A 19,339-nucleotide genomic window follows, 5' to 3' on the forward strand; every position below is an offset into this window, starting at 1 on the left:
GGAACAGTGACTTTTAATGCATGATCGCCAGTAAAAAGCTGTCGGATAAGCGCGGCTCCGTGCGCTAATACGAATGCGAGACCGATAATCCGATTTTGCTTGATGAATCAGGGGCAATGACAGAACCTTCTCTGTCATCATCTGGCAACATTACTATACCTGTCAATAATAGTTATAGTAATGTTGGATCAGAACTCAGACTCGGTAAAATTCCATGTTCCAGTTCGAGCTTGCAATAACATAAATCCAAGATGGAATTGACTCTGGATTTTTAAAAAATACTGTAAGATACTTAAAAAGTTAGTTTTTAGTGCATCTTCAGTTAGCATATTTTTTTTTCCATTAAACTACAACTGGGTTTTAACATTTAAATTACACGGTAAGTGACAAAAGGGATAGAATCTTTAGGAAATGGTATCATCGCCATAGATGTCACATCCTTTCAAGCATTTCCCTTTAAGCACTGGGCAGAAACTGTTTTGCAATGTTTTGACCAGCTACAACAGCAAAGTTTGCTTTTGATTTACCTAAACATCCTATATGCACTATTTTATGCAGTGTACCAAATTAACGAAAATCCTAAAGAAATAGACTTCAAAGATAAAGGCTACATTGTTAGGGACATTTTACAGTGTAAAGCTAATCTACTATTAAAATATTGCAATTCCCAAAAATCTGCTTGCATGGACAGCTTATCTGAGATATATAAGTAAAGGTACATATATTAACTAAATTTCGATAAAAACTAATATGTGTTATCTCAAATGCTCTCAACCAAGAAAAAAATGATAACTTCTCCAGCTGGCCATTTGTGTATATACATGTATACTTCAACAAGATGACAACTGACCAGTAGAATTCATCTCTATAGTCTGATGAGTAAAATAATATAGAGCAGCAACGTTTGTGGCCAGTGAGCAAACAACTTTGCTGTTTTGAAGTGTATATTCTCCTTGGTGATTAATCTTTGTTTGTGAACAGAACTAAAAACTATTGTTGAGTCATCTGCCTTTTTTTTATGTGAAGCTCATTCAAAACAGTAATGTACTCAATTATATTTAAGCAGTCAATTCTGTTTAATACAGAAATCCTATTGTCTTGCCTTGCTGGAAAAGAACGCTTGGCGCACTAAGTTTAAAACAGGTAAATACATTCCATGTAATTAAAAAATGTGTTCAATGACTTACAGGTATTTTATATAAAGCAACCACAGTCTGAGAGGAAAAACCATGTCCCCTGCCTACACTGCAGAGTTTGATCCTTGCTTTACATTAGGAAGAAGCAGTTCCTTTGCAGAGGTACAACATGTCCCCTATAGTGTCAGACCTATAGAATTACAATCAGCATAGCTCATGCTCCCCAGTGATTAGAGATTTGATTCAGCATGGGATGTGTCGGATCTCTTTAAAAAATCCCTTATCCCAAGACAAGATGTTCTGCTGCATGCTGCCCGTGTACAGCCTTTTCATTTCAGGTTGTGGCTGCTTTAAAAAAAATGTGCATTTACATACCTTTTGTTGTCATGCACCTTAAAGCGTACCTAAACTCAGAAATTTCACTTTACATAAAAGGGTAGACAAGGGTGGAAGGAGACTTTTTGCGCAAGGAGAAATTTGCCGATGCTCGGTGAGATCAGCAAGTCTTTTTCCATCCTACGTCATCTGATCTTGCGCCTGGGTAGGGTGACGTAGGATGAAGAACCAGGAAAAAGAGGCGAAGTTGGCGGCGCCCGGAGCCCCCGGCTCCGGGATGGATGCCAGGACGACGCGGGACCCGATGCAAGACCCCCCCCCGGATGGATCTGACTGCCCTGTGGGATTGAAGGTAAGTGTGTTTTTATTTTTTTATAAGCACTTTTCAGTTTAGTTCCTCTTTAAATGTATTTAGCTCATTGAAAATTAAAGTTCAATCGGGCTCTAGGGTTTAGCTTTAGCAGTATTCAATTAATAATGTAGTGAGGGTTTTGGTATACCAGTGTAATGTATCAATGTTAAATGTACTGGGGTTTGTTAATGAACAGTACTACATCAGAAACTGGAAATGTTTCTCATTCTGAAGACAACTTTTATTTACCAAGCAGGAAATGTTGGCGGTATTACGTGTTCAATCTGTTTTACGTGTTCAATAACTCCAAAGAAATATTACAGAAAGTTATGAAATAATTATGTACATCCCAACAGTTATATGTTTTATATTTTAAAAATACAATACTTTTTACAATTACAATACAATGCAATACATTATATTTACTGTTGTTCAGGTTTAAAATAGATTTAAAAATATTTTTAAGATGAGATTTCTTTTTGAATATGTTGATTATTTTACTGCACAGGCAACCTAACTGGGAATAAAGATCAGTATAAAGAACAAGGATTAATATGGTGAGGGGCAAAGCAGTTACACAAATTGCTATGACTCTGGTATGCCTTTTGGTAGCAGGTGCAATGGAATAATTATTTTTCTTTACTATATAAAAAGACAAAAATTAAAGTCTGTTTACACCAAAATTGTCCAAGATGATGAAAGATATCTGGGTAAGAATCAGATGCTTTTGCTGTATGTCAAGAATATTGCACCCTGTGCCTACTTGGTTTTAATAATGTCAAATATTTTCAAGTGAACTATAGATGTTTAAAAGGATCAAAAAATGTGTTTTTTTTTTCATACTGAGTTCCAATAACAACTGCAAGTTGTGTCGCAGGGGTTGTTGCTGCCTTTTGAAGTATGGTATCACATGCTATTGTGGTAAACCATTATGCATGCATTGTTACCCTCACTCACTTTTCCTGTTTTAAGAGGAAACTACAAAAACTTTATCTTTTAGATTTGTTGTAGATGCTGCTTCCACTGGTCAATTCACACCTAATACCACTTAATAAAAAAATAGGTGTTGTCGCCTAAAATATCTATGTCTTTATTTAAACTGAAATTAATCAAGCTAATTCTTATGGGAAAAAAAAATCTACCAGCAAAGTATCCACCCCAGGGTACACTGGAACTGTCAGTGATAGTCATACTGTTCCATAGTCCAGTTTTAAAGCCCAAGCTTATTCTACTAATATTTTGCCTTCCTTGGCTCCACATTTCCCCTCAATATCTTCATTTTTTAAAATCAGAATCAGTAAATCAGAATAGACAATATCAGTTCAGAAGAGTAGAATGTACATCTGTGCAAGACTGAAGGTAAGGTTGAAGGTCAGTTCTCAGGCAATCATGGACATTAAAGGATTTGTGTATTCGCCTTTTATATTGTATTTTTTAAAGTTTTGTGTTAATATGTGTCCCTCAGGGTAGTGTCTTTCGTACTATACTTTTCTATCTCCATGTGGTGAAATGAACATGGGATAGCACACTCATTCCTAATTAACAGATCGTTGTATCTGCTGAACAGGAACCTGCTGAGATGTCCAAATGAAATGTAGTTTTTGTATACACATAAGATTTTTGTTGCTGGAAATTATCCTTCATAGTTCTTTCCAGTAACAGATAATGATAGATGAACGAATGAGCACTGTATGGACAACACTCATTCTGTTCTACGGGGAGTAAAAGGGAGAGGAGGAGTGAGTGGCACCCTACTGTGCTCTCCCCCTGTGACCAGAATAGTGGTCACCCCTGACTGTACTTCATCAATCTGCCTTGGCCGATTGATGACTGGTGTCGAGTGACTGCTGTGAGATTCTCACCCAAGATGAGAATGACATGTGTATGCAGCTCTATTCAGTGGGAAAATGAATACATAGTAAGCACCCTCATTGGAATAAAGGAAGAAACTGTGTATGATGATGCAGGTAGTTATCGTTCTAACACAATAAATGTCTTTTTCAGCATAGTTCAGTAAAGCTTATTGGTTGTCTGATTGTTGCATAAAATTGGATAAACATGGGTCAGGAATAGCCCAATGTAGATAAGAAATAGGATAATTTATCAGTTTTGGGACAGTAGAACATTGCCAAGGTGCAGTAATGAGAAGTTATCTACTGAAACAAGTGATTGTAGTCACACAAACTGAATGTCCAGCATGCTGGATAACCTACGCAATATGGAAATAAAACTTCAGCATGATGCAGCAGCCTAAAACTCATCTACAGAGGGGCAATATTTCATGACATGTCACTACGCTGAAGATTTTACAATTTACTGAAGAAAATCCAAGCAAATATTAGGCTATGATTTATATACTTCACTTAAAGTTACTGTTAATGCCCTTACTGTGCCTATGGCTTTACTGGACAGAAAGTGAGGAAAACAAGAACTTAGCACATAGGGAGGACTGCGTAGTAAAACATAAAACAAAGGAAATCTGAATAATAGGACCCCCAATAGCAGTAAAACACATTAGGGGTTCTAATCCTACCTTACTCTATACAAAGCCAAATTTTGTCTGGATACCCTTTAAATTTATATATAAAGAGAAGATCAATTTGACAACAGGTACACCCATTTTCTGCATATGTATACATTTCAACAAAAAACATATAGGATATCAAGGTTATATTGACAATTACCATGTCCTGGGGTGTCTGTGTTTCTCTTATTCTTCCAGTGTTCAAACCAATACAAAACTTCTCCCTGTGTTTTTCAAGTAATAGCGACGATTTGAATGTCATATTACAACTCGGGCAACGTAATAAGTCCGTCATTTTCACAAACCAGTTGTACTTCCAATATCAAGATATTCTTTTTTTTTTTTCCTTTTTTTGTTTAATTTAGGGATTTATCCTCCTACTTCCATCCTTTGCACCTTCCAATAGGAAAATATGCATGTTTGAGTTTAAAAAAAATAAATAAAAGTTGAAAACTATGGCACACAATACACCTATTTAGATCCTCAGTTACACTACATATCTGTTGCCTGAAATGTCCCAGCTTCTCATTGTAGTCTTGCCCCTCCCCAAGTCCTAACAATGACAACTGGTTGGCAACCTGTGTTTGTGTATAACTGTTCTAAACTTACAGGAAAGCTACAGCTACTGATCAGAAAGGCTTGGGAGTGACATCTACAGATAAACCTGAGCATTGCAAATCATTTAACCTCATCGTGGGTTTTTATATAAACTATTCTGCTAAAATTTGTCAGTAGCACAAGCCAGGAGACCAGAAAAAGTGGCAACATTCTCTACCAGATTCCTTTTTGTTTGATTCAATCTGCTATCTGCTGTTTTTGCTGAAAAATATTGCTTCAATTACCCATTTAAGTTTGATCATAAAAGACATCAGATGATAAAAGCAAAAAATATATGGTTTTTGTTTTTGATTTTAAAGATTTTTGATTTGCATGTGAGAAAGTACTAGATGGTGATTTACTAATTAAACAAAAGAACAGATAAATAGGTTGTATGCACTAAAACTGATTGATCTTAATTCAGTGTATAGAGCAGGGATCAGCAAACTTTTATGGCCACTAGGCCATTTATTGGGTGGGCTGGAGCACATTAGGCCGGACTCTGAGTGCGCCCTAATGGCTCTGCCCCCCCAAGGGAACACCCCTGAAGGTAAATCCCTCTCCTCCGTATGCACTGCAGAGGAGAGGGATTTACCTTTAAGGAGCGTTACCTATTTACCGTGTCGGCGGAAATATCAATGCCGGCTACGGTAAATAGGGAAGCCCCACAGCAAGGAGGTGCCACCGGAGCTCCGGCTATGGTAGTTCCTAACGCCCCCAGCCGGCCCTAGTTCATAATGCTCCAGCCGGCAACCCAGGATCGACCAGAGGGCGTTAGGCCGCAAGGAACTTCCGGCTTGGCCGTATCTGGCCTAAAGGCCGGAGTTTGCAAACCCCTGGTATAGAGTATGTGAAAATTTTGAGTTACAATGATAGTGTTCACCCAGACTTTAGACCAGGGGCTCACCAACCTTTCAGACCTCACAGACCACTAAATTCATTTTTTATCTCCCACAGACCATTAATATAATTTTTTTTTAAAGATATTCCTAATGGTGCCTGACAAGGACTGTGGAGGCTCTGATTCATTGAACAGCTCACAGTTAAGTATTACTATTGTTACTATTATCATTAGTTGCAATATCTTTGGTATTACTAAAGAAACACAAAGTATTTGTTTGCTTTTTCTCACTCATTATGTGTTTATTTAAAAAAAAAAAACAAGACCAAACAAGAAATGATAGTTATCAAAGTCAAACTATATGATGCCATTAAATATAACAGTTAAAGAAAATACACATAAGGTCAATACTTACCTAAAAGAGCATCTGAGAAATAAACAAATAAAATAAAACAATTGGATGAGAACCGGTATTGGCGGAGCGGGGTGACTGTTGTAACGGTGGAAACAATACTGAAGCGTACGGCTTGGCAATGGTTACACTGACGTCACGCTGCGCCTCCCTTGTTTTTCTGTCTCTAGTACAGTTCGTGAATTTAGTGCAACATAAGGGCAAACATTGTCATTCAGAATATAAGTATTTATTAGAGTATTTTTTATTATTATTAATAAAACATACAAATTGCAAATAATGTCAACCACTGGTTGGTGACAGGTGCTTTAGAGAGATGTAAAAGAAACACATGCAGCTCTGTAATTATATTAATACATCATTATTATTTTTATCAAACAATATTTATATGACGCCAATATAATATGCAGTGCTGTAAAATAAATAGGGGTTGCAAATGACTGACAGATACAGGCAGTGACACAGGAGGAGGAGAGGACCCTTGAAGAGCTTACTATCTAGGATCATTAAATGTATTTTGAATGCATGCAGTGTAAAACCCCAAGTTTGACTTGGTATCAGTCTTTTGCTAAATGCAGGCTGTTCTGACAGGTAGAACTTGAACACTTCAGAGTTTTGGAGGGTTTTATCTCATAAAGAACACGGTGTAAAGCCCAGTGCAGAAGTCACTGTGAAATAATCTTTCGTGATCATTTCCAGTGTCAGGTGAACAAATCAAGGCTGCACAAACAGATCCAATTTTTTTCTTTTTGGAGGGACCACTGTCAGTTTTTTTGCCCAAGATGAGCATGACCTTTCTTCTTTGGCAAACATCATCAGGTGCGTATGTAACACATTACATTTATCTACTGCAATCCTTTCAAAGGATAGCTAGTAGACTTCTCCATAAAGTACTGAATATATTAAATAAAGATAACACAAAATAACTGCAAATTTATAATCGAACTGAACATAAATTTCAGCTTAAATTACTATATTATCACTCAATGTTATAGATACTCCCTTATGTCTGTTTTTGGATTGATACTAATTTTTTGAAAATGGTACAATAAGAATGGCTGGAAAATTGTATTGTTCTTATGCTTTTAGCATCCTCAGTGCAGATTAATACTGTTGAATACAAGCTTGTTACTTGTATTGATTGAAGGTAATTTGTATAATAACATGTATTTTTTGCTGGCATCCTTATTCATTCTATGGCCTCTTGGTACAAATGCTAACATACTTAGATGTCCTCATATTTCCCATGACTCATCTCTTACAGTGCCACTAGACTGCTCTCTGAGCTAAGTTCATTTAAATAAGAATAGCTATTTGCGTCACTAGCTACTTTTGCTTTCTGGGAAATGGCAGTAATCACACATAAGTAGCTGATACACTGTAGACGAAGCTTGAATTTGGTTTTGCGTCTTTGATAAAAAGTAAGCTCAAAATCTGGCTGAACCAAATATTTTTGCCTACAGTGTACTTACAACTAAACCTTTTATTTCTCTTAGAGAAAGTAAAAAAAAAGTTAAAATCCCTGTCATCTTTTTTGTCTGTGCCAGAGGGGAAAGAATCAATTCAGTTCCTGTCCTAGAGACACAACGGAAAGTGAGAAGAAATTTCCTGAAAGTGTGAAAAATTCTACTCTAAGGCTGCATACACACGTGAAATGACTGTGGTTGGAAATGTCCAACCACAGTTGATCCTTTCCAACGACAAACACTGCATGATGCATGAACGAGTGCTGTACATACAGCACTGTTCTGCTCAATAGAGAGGGGAGGGGGAGAATGATGGAGCGGCACCCCACTGTGCCCTCTCCCCCTTCACGTCCATTAGGATTGTTTGTTGTCCATCGTCCATGAATCCGCCAGGACGGTCGTTCAGGCGATGGACGACGGGCGCTGTACACATGCCAAATTCTCGTCCGATATCGGCCCCGAGACGATTATCAGACGATAACTATTGCAAGTGTTTACGTAGCCCTAGGGCTCTATCCATAGGTTTTTCCTAATGAAGTTCTGTGCAGACACTTAAAGAGACTGTACAAGCTCAAGCTCTTCCAATCATCCACCAGATTGGTGAACAATAGTGCTCAAAAGGATGGTTTCCTAGATCATGTACTCTATCACTACCTTAGGCAATAAGGCTGGCAAGGGCTTCAGAATTACTATACTCGGGTAAAAGATGAAGTATAGCTTTTTGAATTCAAATTATTTCTGATACTTATCCTGCCAACTCTATGGCCACTAGGAAGACTGTTCTTGGAGTGGGATGATATAAGGAACAAGGACAACAAGCCCTGTAATACCAGTTTATGATCCTGTGTGGTAACAAATGATCTTACTGGAGGAAGAATCTTGATCGCTGCTTTCAGGAATAGAATAATTAGAAGGTTGCCCACGTGATCCCGTATAGGGCAGTAAAAATTAAGATCTAAACCTTTAAGGAGTTCTAACTGAGACCCTTATTTATATCTTTCCACAGAAATTCTAAGACTTCCAAAACATTTGGAAATACCAAATTCCAACATTTTTTGACAGCATACAGATGAAAGATGGGAGTTGTTGAAGGTTTCCTGGACCTTAGAGAGGTATCAGTCCCCCTTTCCAGTATCTGCCTTAACTTTTTCCCTCTCCTTCTCCATTTCATGTGGTTTATATTGTTAAAGAGAGTAATTTTAACAGATCTGCTTGCTGTGGGAGAAGAATCAATAATCACCTGAAGAGTGAACACCTTAGAAACCTCTGATGTATGTGGATATGAAAATATGTATTAGCCAGGTCACATTTGCCAGTCATGTTCACTGGTGCTGGATGAGTCAATTCATTTAAAATCTAGCACTGGTGTGAGATCTCCTAGTCTTCTTGACTAAAAACAAATGAGATCCCCAAACCTCTTTCTTTAGGTGGTATTGGCTCTGATGCTTTCTTTCTGCCTCCACTACACTCAGCTTACATAATTTCTCAGCAGTAGGTCTGCATTAAAGAAATGTAGTGTAGTGTTTTGTTTTTTAATGGAATGTTACCTGCAAGATAATTTAGCCTATAAGTAAGCTTCTTTGCCCTAAACTGGTAGATGCTGTAACATTCAAACATCTAAAGATTTTTTCTTTTTTTTTCAAAACTCCAATGTTATTGTAAACACTTGGTTTGCACATATTGCATTTATAGTCATTATGAGAAAATCATACTTCCTCATAAAATAGATAGACATTTTTATTTAAATGGCAGCAAAAAAGACAAGGCCGTACTACTGCAAGTGAACAAAAGATTTTTAAAAAATGCAGAAAACAGAATATATTTTTACACTGCCAGATTTATTGTCTGAATACCCAAAAAGGTTAATATTTGTCAAATGAAAAGAGAAAAAAAAAAGTCAAGCTACATAACTGGAAAATATAATTTGCAAATATTCTGGAGACCCACTAGACAATTTACTCCTATTACAAATACAAATTACCTTTTAATGTTGAACTTACAACAGAAGAACTTGTCCAACTGTAAGTGAATAAGAATGAGAAAGCAAAGATTTATTTGTGTGCTTGATATGGGAATTTGCACCTATGCCAACTTTTGAAAACCAAGATAACCTGAAACAATATTTATACATTTTGAACTAAATGCAACAGTTGGGAAACATTACTTTACATACAATTTAAAATGAAATCTTGCTTCAGCAAAAAAGACTGCAATGGTTTATTCTATATCCTTGAAAATGTATTGACCATAAAAATAAGAAATGTAAGGTTACTACTTTACTTCCTTACTTAATGCCGATTTATTATTTTTGAAAAAGAAATTACAGAAACAACGTACCCACATATAATATAGCTTTAATATTTCTATTGAAGGCATAAAACTAAAACCTAAAGGCCATCCCCAGCAAATGCTATATTATGTGTAAACCTGCAAAAAGTTGAATTGTAATGAGGGTGGCCGCATTCCTGGCGATCTGCATTAAAATATGGTAGCTTTTACAGTTTACCAAAAATTTAAATGAGGCCACAAATCAAGTTATTCTTTTTTTTTTTTTTTTTTTTTTAATAAGATATACAAGGTATGTTTTTTTTATTTGTCTCAGACATTTGTGCAGGTAACTGAAGCATGCTGGATAACATCTACTTAATCTGTAACCTTGGAAGCAAACTAGAATAAAATGTTCAACTACACCTTTACTTCCTAATTGATATGGCAATCTTTACAGAAGTGATAGGTTTAAATCTCCAGTGCAATATTGAGGAATATAAACACATTTTTAGGTCAAGGTTATCAAAGTAGACCTTTCACTAAAACAGAAGGTCCACATACAAACTCTGGTCCTCTCAAAAATCACCTCTCTTAGCAGGTGAAAAGCAAACCTGAAAAGAAAGTTAGTCTTGCCAAACCCAGTATTCTAACTGAGTCACCCAGGTGAGGATGATGCCCATGTCCCTGTAGGAAGATTGCTGTGAAACACAGAAAAGCTGTAATCTCTTGTAATAGACTGGAGTGCCTTCTCTGTAGATTCTACCCAGTGATGAAGAAGATAGAGGTATGGTAAGTATATTTCTTTTTTTCCTTCAGTTATGCTTTTCATCTAGGTAATAGGTAATTTGGGAAGGGTGAGGATACCAAAGGAGACAACACAAAACTTTCATTTCAGGTCTGCTTAGGAATAAAAAAATATCAATATAATAATGCAATACCAAAATGTTGTCATACATCAAGCAGTTTTTTACAAAACAGAAGTTGGTCTAAACCTGTTTACTAAAACATTTTAGAACCTCTAAGAAGCAATAGATGAGCTATGATCTCTTGGATTTACATATATCAGTCATGTATGCAATACTCTTCCCAAACAAATCATGTAAAGAATCAGATTATGATTGCTTGGGTCTCAGTTGTTTCCGTTTCACTTTCATTATAAAGTTCAAAATAATTACTGGGGAGAAGCACAATTCCAGATGCATTTCTGTAATCAGAAACCTCTTTTTCAAGTTTTTCCAGACTACGTTCCTGTCTTCTGCACCTCTGGTTTGCAATTCTGAGCTTTTTCCTGAGTTTATCAACTTGCTCTTCCAGTTGTTGTATCCTTCTCCTTTGATGGACTGTATCTTCCACTGTGTAATTGTGATCACAAATCACTGCTATGTGACTGGGGGTGTACGGAGGAGGTAGCAATAATCCAATAGCCGGGTCCAGTTCTGGAGCAGAAGGGGGTGCTGGTGTACTTTGTTCCTCCTTTTTAACAGAGTTTGTACTCTAAAATAAAAATTATTAAGGGTTTGTTTAAAAAAAAAAAAAAAAAACAAGGATTACAGGTCATATAACTACCACCTACCTACCATTTTTTTCTGAAATAAAGACACTATATAACAAAGTAACAGGCAAAAGAAAAACAAAACAAGAGGTTGTGGGACAACAGTAAATATAGTGACCATTAAAAGTAAATTTTGGGATTTAAACTACTGCTTAAGATACACTGCAAGTTAAAAACTATAGCAAGATATAACAAAAAAATCAGAAATCACCAGAAAGTCATTTTATTGTAATCTAAGGCCTATTAACAATCCCCAGACCACGAATTATGAATCAATTGACCAAAGTTGCTGGTGTCTGCAGCAATGTAGCTCACGGTAGTGTACATGAAAGTGGAATGGGTTTCCTATGGTGTTATTTAAATGCTCAGATCGGGATTAGCCTTTTTATTTTTCTCAAATAATTCTAACCTAATAACCGAGTGAGATAAATAAATCAATTATAAAGAGCTATACGAATAAGAATTTTAACTTACTAATGGCTTGGACTCTGTGTAAGAGAACACAGTTGGAACTGCATTGTCCTTTAGAAGTTTATTATTACAGGCTCTTTTGAAGCAGTCTGGTGTAAAGTGGTCAGAGCAGATACTACTATATTTAGTTGGCTTGAAGTCGGCCCTTCTAACTGCAGCTTCCCATTTTTTACACAGGAGAGGTCTTGTCAATGGAAACCTGGGGGAGAGGTAAACAATAATTAAAAACTGCACATAAAATAAAAACAGAAAAATGCAATATTATTTATTTGTTTCAGCATGCATCACAGAAGTCATCTGTTTTCCAAGATGAATGATCATACAGTGACTCACTATAACATATACATTCTGAAACTTGGAGTATGGTACAGCCAATACTACTTTTCAAGATCAAATGTCTCAATGCCCATACAGGGTTCCCTTAAACCACAGCCCTCAACCAACCTATGTTCATCTCCCCTGCATCTGGTGCAATATACCCAAAGCTTCTGGGGTATGGAGCAGAATGTGACCTCCTTTCATGATGCCTTTCTCAGACCTAGTTGCCAGGCCCAAATGCTTTTGCTTGATGCGAAGGACTTTTCATCAACTAAACTCTGTGCTGCTAATGGGAGAATGAGGGGACTGAATACTGGAGTGACCTGGGAAGGGAATTATAAGTGAGAGAATTGGATTTAAAGAGACTGTCCCAGTGAACATACTTGGCCCGATTTATTAACGCTCCCCAAGACTGGAGATGAGAGACTATCATGGGAGAACCAAGGTGATCCAGCAAACCTGGAACAAATCTGGTCCAGGACTGAAACATTTGCCTAATAGAAAATAATTTTTTAAGAAATCCATTACAGTTTTGCTAGATAACCCAGGTATTCCAACAAAACTGTATCTTATCCAGTCTTGGAAAGTTTGCCTAAATCACCCCCACTGTGCTGTAGAGGATAATATGGGTCAGGTTATAATTTTTGATCTGCGGCATTGGTTTGGCAGTCCGTTATTGAGGAATGAGATGCCCCAACACAATGCATTGCACAATGCACAAAGTCTGAATGAGATCTGTAAGTTTCTTCTATAAACAATATTCACACCTATTCATTCCACACATTACATAGGTGGCACTTTTCTTATTCAATGGCATGCTAACACTAATCTGCAGCACACCACAATGCACAGCTGGACAATCATGACTATTCATCTCGGGGGATGACAATCTAGCATGTGTACAATGCTGGAATGGAAATTACAATAAAAATGGAGTCAGTTATTGTGGACAGAATGAATCCAGCCTGCTGTTAATAGGCTAGGTTCACACTAGTGGTAGCTAGACTTCTGGAGGTCATCAAATCAGCACGGACCCCATCACAGACTTACAAATCCTGCCAGAGGAATGCAAAGTTAATGAGGCCCAATGGACACAATGTAATCACATTGGGCTACACAACCATCCCAAGAAACATTGTGCCACTGGCAGAAGCCTGGTGACTGGGGGTGTGTGTCTAGGGGGGGGGGGGGTAGTTATATAATAGTTCCATAGTTCTCCCCAGAGGTTTTTAGCCGGTTGCTCCGCCCGGCTGATTTGAATACCCCGCCCAGCTCTCATCCTCGGATGCACAGATATCAATGAGGCTGCTCTGTGCTCTGTGTCCTCCTGTGCAGCCTTCATGTGAAGGAGACATAGGCAGCCCCGTCCCCATCTCATAGCACGAGCTCAGATTTCTGCCTTTGAAATGTATCCACTGCTAGCTCGCGTGCACAACGTGTGTACAAACCTCCATATCTCCTAATATGTATGTCACAATGACCTGTAATTTTCAGAGTGTACAGGGGACCCTCATAGATACTAGTTACTACAATTCCAGCCCCCCAGGTTTAAAGAATTTCAAGATATGGGGGTCACAAATGTAAAAAGTTATGAAAATTAAACTTTGGGGTTGCTGTTTCTGAGGAAAGTGCAACTAGGAGTCCTAAATTGAAAGTGAAAATTGGGGACCCCGGGGGCCACTAACATAGCAAGAAGCACTGGGGTGGGGCCCCTAAATATATACCTACCTGTCACAAATCTATATCTACCTATGAAACTACTGTCTGCTTCTCTTCTTTCTACACCAATTTCTCTGAGGGTGGGGGTACAAAACTGAAAATATAGGTGCAAGTGTCGGGCACATTCTCCCCCTACAATCTCATTACTACAGCATCATTAGAACATAAAACACTCTGCCCATTAAAATGGGTTTCCCTGCCCTGTTACATATTCCTGTCCACTTAGCTAACATTCTGAACTTCAATTGGGGAATGGGGAGGTGTAAGAAACCAAAAATATTGGTACAAGTGGGGAACATCTGTGACTAACATCCCCTAAAACCTCATCACTATGGTATGATTAGAAAATGAACTCTGCCCACTAAATGTTATTGAGGTTGAGGTACTAGAAGGTTACAGTCATGTGTAACAAGGAAGTGCATTGTGATGGACAGTTTCTTTTTAATGTTGTAATGATGCCATGGTGATGAAAGGTGATAGCCCCTCGTGTCTCCCACTTCCACCTATATTTTTGTTTCCCTGCACCTCTTAATTCTGGAGAAATTGGGGTTTGAGGTAAGATGCAGACAGATATATGTAACAGAGCAGAGGCAGCACATTCTGCTAGGTAGAGATTTATGTTCTCATACTGCCATAGTAATTACATTTTAGAAAGGTTTAGCCACAAGTGTCCCCCACTTGCACCTACAGTTTCAGTTTCCTATGCCTCCACATGTACCTTAAAAATTTCAAGTTAATACAACCAATGGTTTAGGAGATCTGAAGGTTTGAACACAGCGAGTTGTTAGGCTACAGAATATGACAAGAAGCTTTTACACTCACATAGCTATCACACTGCGCTGCCGATGACATTACACACGGCGGATAAACTTCACAAACTGTTTTGATATAGAATATGGGCAGTGATGAGACGGGGTCACTGTCTGTCTTGTCCTCATCTGATATCACATGCATGATGCTATTAAAACATTGCCACATTTTTAACATTATATTAAAGAGTGACTTTGTTATGTAATGGAAAAATGTGCGTTTTATGTTTTTTTTTTTTTTTGTTTTTACATTTTTGTGGAGAGGACCTCTCCCCTTCAGTCTTCACTTCCTACCCATGGCATAAACAATTGGGAGCACTAAATTTGCCGTGTTTTGCCACACCCCCTTTTTTACCACCCGGCTACAGCTTCCTACCACCCGGCTGAAAAAAATTTCTGGGGAGAACACTGTAGTTCCAATTTTTAACTATTTTTTTCAGCATCATTTTTACATTAGATAGGTCTCTATGAAGATTGGGGGACATAGCAAAGAATAGGCCCCTGTTCAAAACGGATTTAGGGCCTTGTGCAGCTGAGCACTTAGCGCTGTCCTAATACACAAATATACATAACTATATAGGTATGCGAAAAAGCATAATGCAATGAAATATAATATTTTGTACATTCATTGCCTTAAATAGGTCAGTAAGTTGTTTTTTTCTCCACAGAACTGACTTCTATGTTACTCTGGCATGCATAGAGATATCATTGTCAGAGAAGAAGTTTAAGCCTCGTATTGCAATGAGCGGGAGCGCGCAGCAGCAGCACCGCCAGCCACGGGGTCGCGCATTCCTCCTCGTCACCGGCCCTAGAAGGAGCGGCTGGTGAAAGAGCGCACGCGCGGTCCTAGCATTCGGGGACCAGCACTAGTTTCAAGTGTTAACCTAAACAGGCGATGTGCACGCCGTTCCCTGGTTACTTACTTGTGAAAAGAGATAGGTTTATCCTTGTCATAGCGATTCTTGCAGCCGTAGGCAGAGCAGGATTGCACCATCGTTGCCCGCTCTCACTGCCTTCGTGTGTTTTTCAGGAAGGTTTCGAGGTTTGGTGCAGGTCTTTCACGCCGGGAAGTTGCCAGAGTGTTTCAGAGCTCCCCGTTTCAGTAGTGCGATGGAAGAGGTGGTTTTAGATTATTCGCTTGCTCGAATATAATTATTTAAAAGAGCGCAAATTAGTGAGTTGTTCTGCTCCCGAGTCCAAGATGGCCGACAACGCTTCAATTGGCGTAACGTTTGTTAAATGAGCGCTCGCTCCAATTTGCTATTTTAGGTCACATGCTTAATTTACATAAGCCACGCCCAATTCACACATATTGTGTGCGTGATGTTTGCGCTGAATAGGAATATTGCTGCTTTCAATGCAGAGTTGTAGCGTGTAATGTTATGCAATGTGTGACCTGCAGATTACTGCATGAAGATTTAGAGGGACTAAAGAGCCACAGTGTAAGCTGCCATTACTGACCCATTTTTCATAATATTGTTTTTGGCTGCCATTATGAACTAATGGCTGCAATACCTTTGAAAAATGGTCACAGGAAAAAAAAAAAATATATATATATAAATAAAAACTGTTAATACACAATTCACACCCACCCATGCTATTCAAGAAAATGATATTGTCTTTAAAGCAGAACTAAACCCACACGACTCTCTTTCCATCGCAGGGCACTGCCATGTTCCTTTCTTCTACCCAGGGATGAACTTCCGCCCCCTTGTTCGGCCGTGCTAGGATGGTGCCTGCGCAGGCTTCATTGATCCACATGTAACGGAAGACAGGATTGCCAGGTTTACCAGGTTTACCCAGTGACCAAAGCTGATGCTGTGCAGCTTTTTACAAATCCTGACACGATCAGGCGGGTAAGGTTTTTGCAGAAGGTACATTGCCTGTCCCTTTCTGCAAAAACACCCTGCCTGATTCTTAATTTAGTAAAGTGCAACTTTAGTTCTACTTTAAGATAAATTGGCTGAAAAATGTTCAGCATTCCATGCTTCCGGTCACATTCCTGGTGCCCCTCTTTGCTCTGTAGTGTCATTCACAGCCGTAAGGAACCATGGTGTACAGCAGGACATGGGTATCCAACACACCTAGAGGTGTTAATGATAAACACTTTTTTATTAAGAGAAAGATTTTGTTTTTTTAAGCTTATGTCAAAGCACAAACAAAAATATAATTAGTACATCTCTGCAAAACATGCACATTTCCCAATGTTTTATACCTTTTAACATGCTGCAAGTAATGGTTGATGTGCCAGAAATAAAGTATTGTCCTACCTTTCTCATTGACACTTGCTGTCAGCCCTGCCTACTTCATTTCTGATGGATTACAAGGAAGATGTCCCCTGGCAATTGTGCACAAGCAGAGCTCAGCTCACAAGAATTTTCACAATTATCAAATGGATACACCAAAACACTTTTAAGGGTCTAGTTAGAAAACGGGGAATCTGACATTCCCCGAAACATTCCCTGGTGTAGAGTCTTCCAGGTCTGTGTATTTTAATGCCAGTAATTGGTTTTCTACTAGGGAATGTTTCACTGAATGTCAGATTTGCTGCTTTATAAATAGACCCCATAGTGTTCTATAAAAGACCAAAAAGGAACAACCAGAAGTTCATGGTTAGGGTTTACATACAATTTAAATTAAGGATTATTTTGAAAGGTATGAAGATTACTTCTCATCTAACTCAAGATAATTTGAGCTGCATTCATCATGTTCTAGGTCAGTAATTGTAAGTGTTAAAGCTAGAGACATCCAGCAACTTGCATTTGTACAGGTTTCTGTTAGGATATCCACATTTTTTTACAGTTAGCTCCATAAATATTTGGGCAGAGACAACTTTTTTTTTTAATTTTGGTTCTTAACATTACAACAATTATTTTAAATGAAACAACTCAGATGCACTGCAGACTTTCAGCTTTAATTCAGTGGGTTGAACAAGGAGATTGCATAAAATGTGAGGAACTAAAGACTTTTTTTACACAATCACTTCATTTTAGGGGCTCAAAAGTTTTTAGACTAATTAAAAAGCTGAGAATAAAATGTTTATTGCTAATACTTGGTTGAAAACCCTTTTCTGGCAATGACAGACTGTAACTCATGGACATCACCAGATGCTGGGTTTCCTCCTTTTTAATGCTCTGCCAGGCCTTTACTGCAGCGGCTTTCAGTTGCTGTTTGTTTGTGGGCCTTTCTGTCCGAAGTTTAGTCTTCAACAAGTGAAATGCATGCTCAATTGGGTTCAGATCAGGTGACTGACTTGGCCATTCAAGAATATTCCACTTCTTTGCTTTAATATTCTCCTGGGTTGCTTTGGCTGTATGTTTTGGGTCATTGTCCATTTGTATTATGAAACGCCTCCCAATCAATGTGACTGCATTTAGCTGGATTTGAGCAGACAGTATTTCTCTGAACACCTCAGAATTAATTCGGCTGCTTCTGTCCTGTGTCACATCATGGATAAACACTAGTGTCCCAGTGCCATGGCAGCCATGCACGCCCAAGCCATCACACTGCCTCTGCCATGTTTTACAGATGATGCGGTATGCTTTGGATCATGAGCTGTTCCATGCCTACTCCATACTTTTTTCTTGCCATCATTCTGGTAAAAGTTGATCTTGGTTTCGTCTGTCCAAAGAATGTTTTCCAGAACTGTGATAGCTTTTTTAGATATTTTTTTGAGCAAAGTCCAAGCTAGCCTTTCTATTCCTGAGGGGTATGAGTGGCTTGCACCTTGCAGTGCATCTCTTTATGGTAGACTTGGATATTGATACGCCTATCTTCTGGAGAGTGTTGTTCACTTAGTTGGCTGTTGTGAAGAGGTTTCTCTTCACCATGGAAATGATTCTGCGATCATCCACCACTGTTGTCTTCCGTGGACGTCCAGGTCTTTTGGCGTTGCCGAGTTCCCCAGTGCTTTGTTTCTTTCTCATGATGTACCAAACTGTAGATTTTGCCACTCCTAATATTGTAGCAATTTCTCGGATGTTTTTTTTTCTGTTTTTGCAGCTTAAGGATGGCTTGTTTCACCTGCATGGAGAGCTCCTTTGACCGCATGTTGTCTGTTCACAGCAAAATCTTCCACATACAAGCGCCCCTCCCCCCACCAAATCAACTGCAGCCCTTTTATCTGCCTAATTGATAATGACATAACGAAGGAATTGCCCACACCAGCCCATGAAATAGCCTTTGGGTCAATTGTCCAATTACTTTTAAGCCCCTGAAATTAAGTGATTGTGTAAAAAAAAGCTTTAGTTCCTCACATTTGTATGCAATCTTTTTGTTCAACCCACTGAATTAAAGCTGAAAGTCTGCAGTTCAACTGCATCTGAGTTGTTTTTTTTTTAAATTAATTGTGGTAATGTACAGAACGAAAATTAGAAAAAAGTTGTCTTTGTTCAAATATTTATGGACCTAACTGTATATGGTGGCTATGCCCACTCATTTCTTATGAGCCCCTAATGCAGATATTTACTAAAGCAGAAAGTCTGCTTACATTTTGTGCCCCCCCCCCCGCCAATCACCTTCTTTTAGTAGGTAAAAAA

At 38.3% G+C, this 19,339-nt stretch overlaps 2 protein-coding genes across 3 annotated transcripts in view; both read right to left on the reverse strand.

The window, feature by feature from the left end:
- The window catches only part of LOC140326192 (coiled-coil domain-containing protein 17-like), a 32,364-nt gene extending 27,318 nt beyond the window's left edge, over positions 1 to 5,046 (reverse strand). For both annotated transcript variants that reach the window (XM_072404563.1, XM_072404562.1), the window contains exon 1: positions 4,509 to 5,046. In XM_072404563.1, the coding sequence (XP_072260664.1) occupies positions 4,509 to 4,643 (135 nt within the window). In that variant the 5' untranslated portion in view covers positions 4,644 to 5,046. The remainder of the gene's footprint in view (positions 1 to 4,508) is intronic.
- A 4,437-nt stretch (positions 5,047 to 9,483) lies between these two features.
- Positions 9,484 to 16,021, reverse strand: THAP1 (THAP domain containing 1). Its single transcript, XM_072404564.1, has 3 exons — positions 15,725 to 16,021; positions 11,959 to 12,154; positions 9,484 to 11,426 (listed from the first exon to the last, which is right to left on the reverse strand). Exons 1-3 carry the CDS (start codon positions 15,793 to 15,795, stop codon positions 11,040 to 11,042), a joined length of 654 nt encoding a protein of 217 aa, XP_072260665.1. The 5' UTR covers positions 15,796 to 16,021; the 3' UTR covers positions 9,484 to 11,039.
- Between the last annotated feature and the right edge of the window lie 3,318 nt (positions 16,022 to 19,339).

The sequence above is a fragment of the Pyxicephalus adspersus genome, chromosome 3 (genome assembly GCF_032062135.1).
Source record: "Pyxicephalus adspersus chromosome 3, UCB_Pads_2.0, whole genome shotgun sequence".
Lineage (NCBI taxonomy): Eukaryota > Metazoa > Chordata > Amphibia > Anura > Pyxicephalidae > Pyxicephalus > Pyxicephalus adspersus.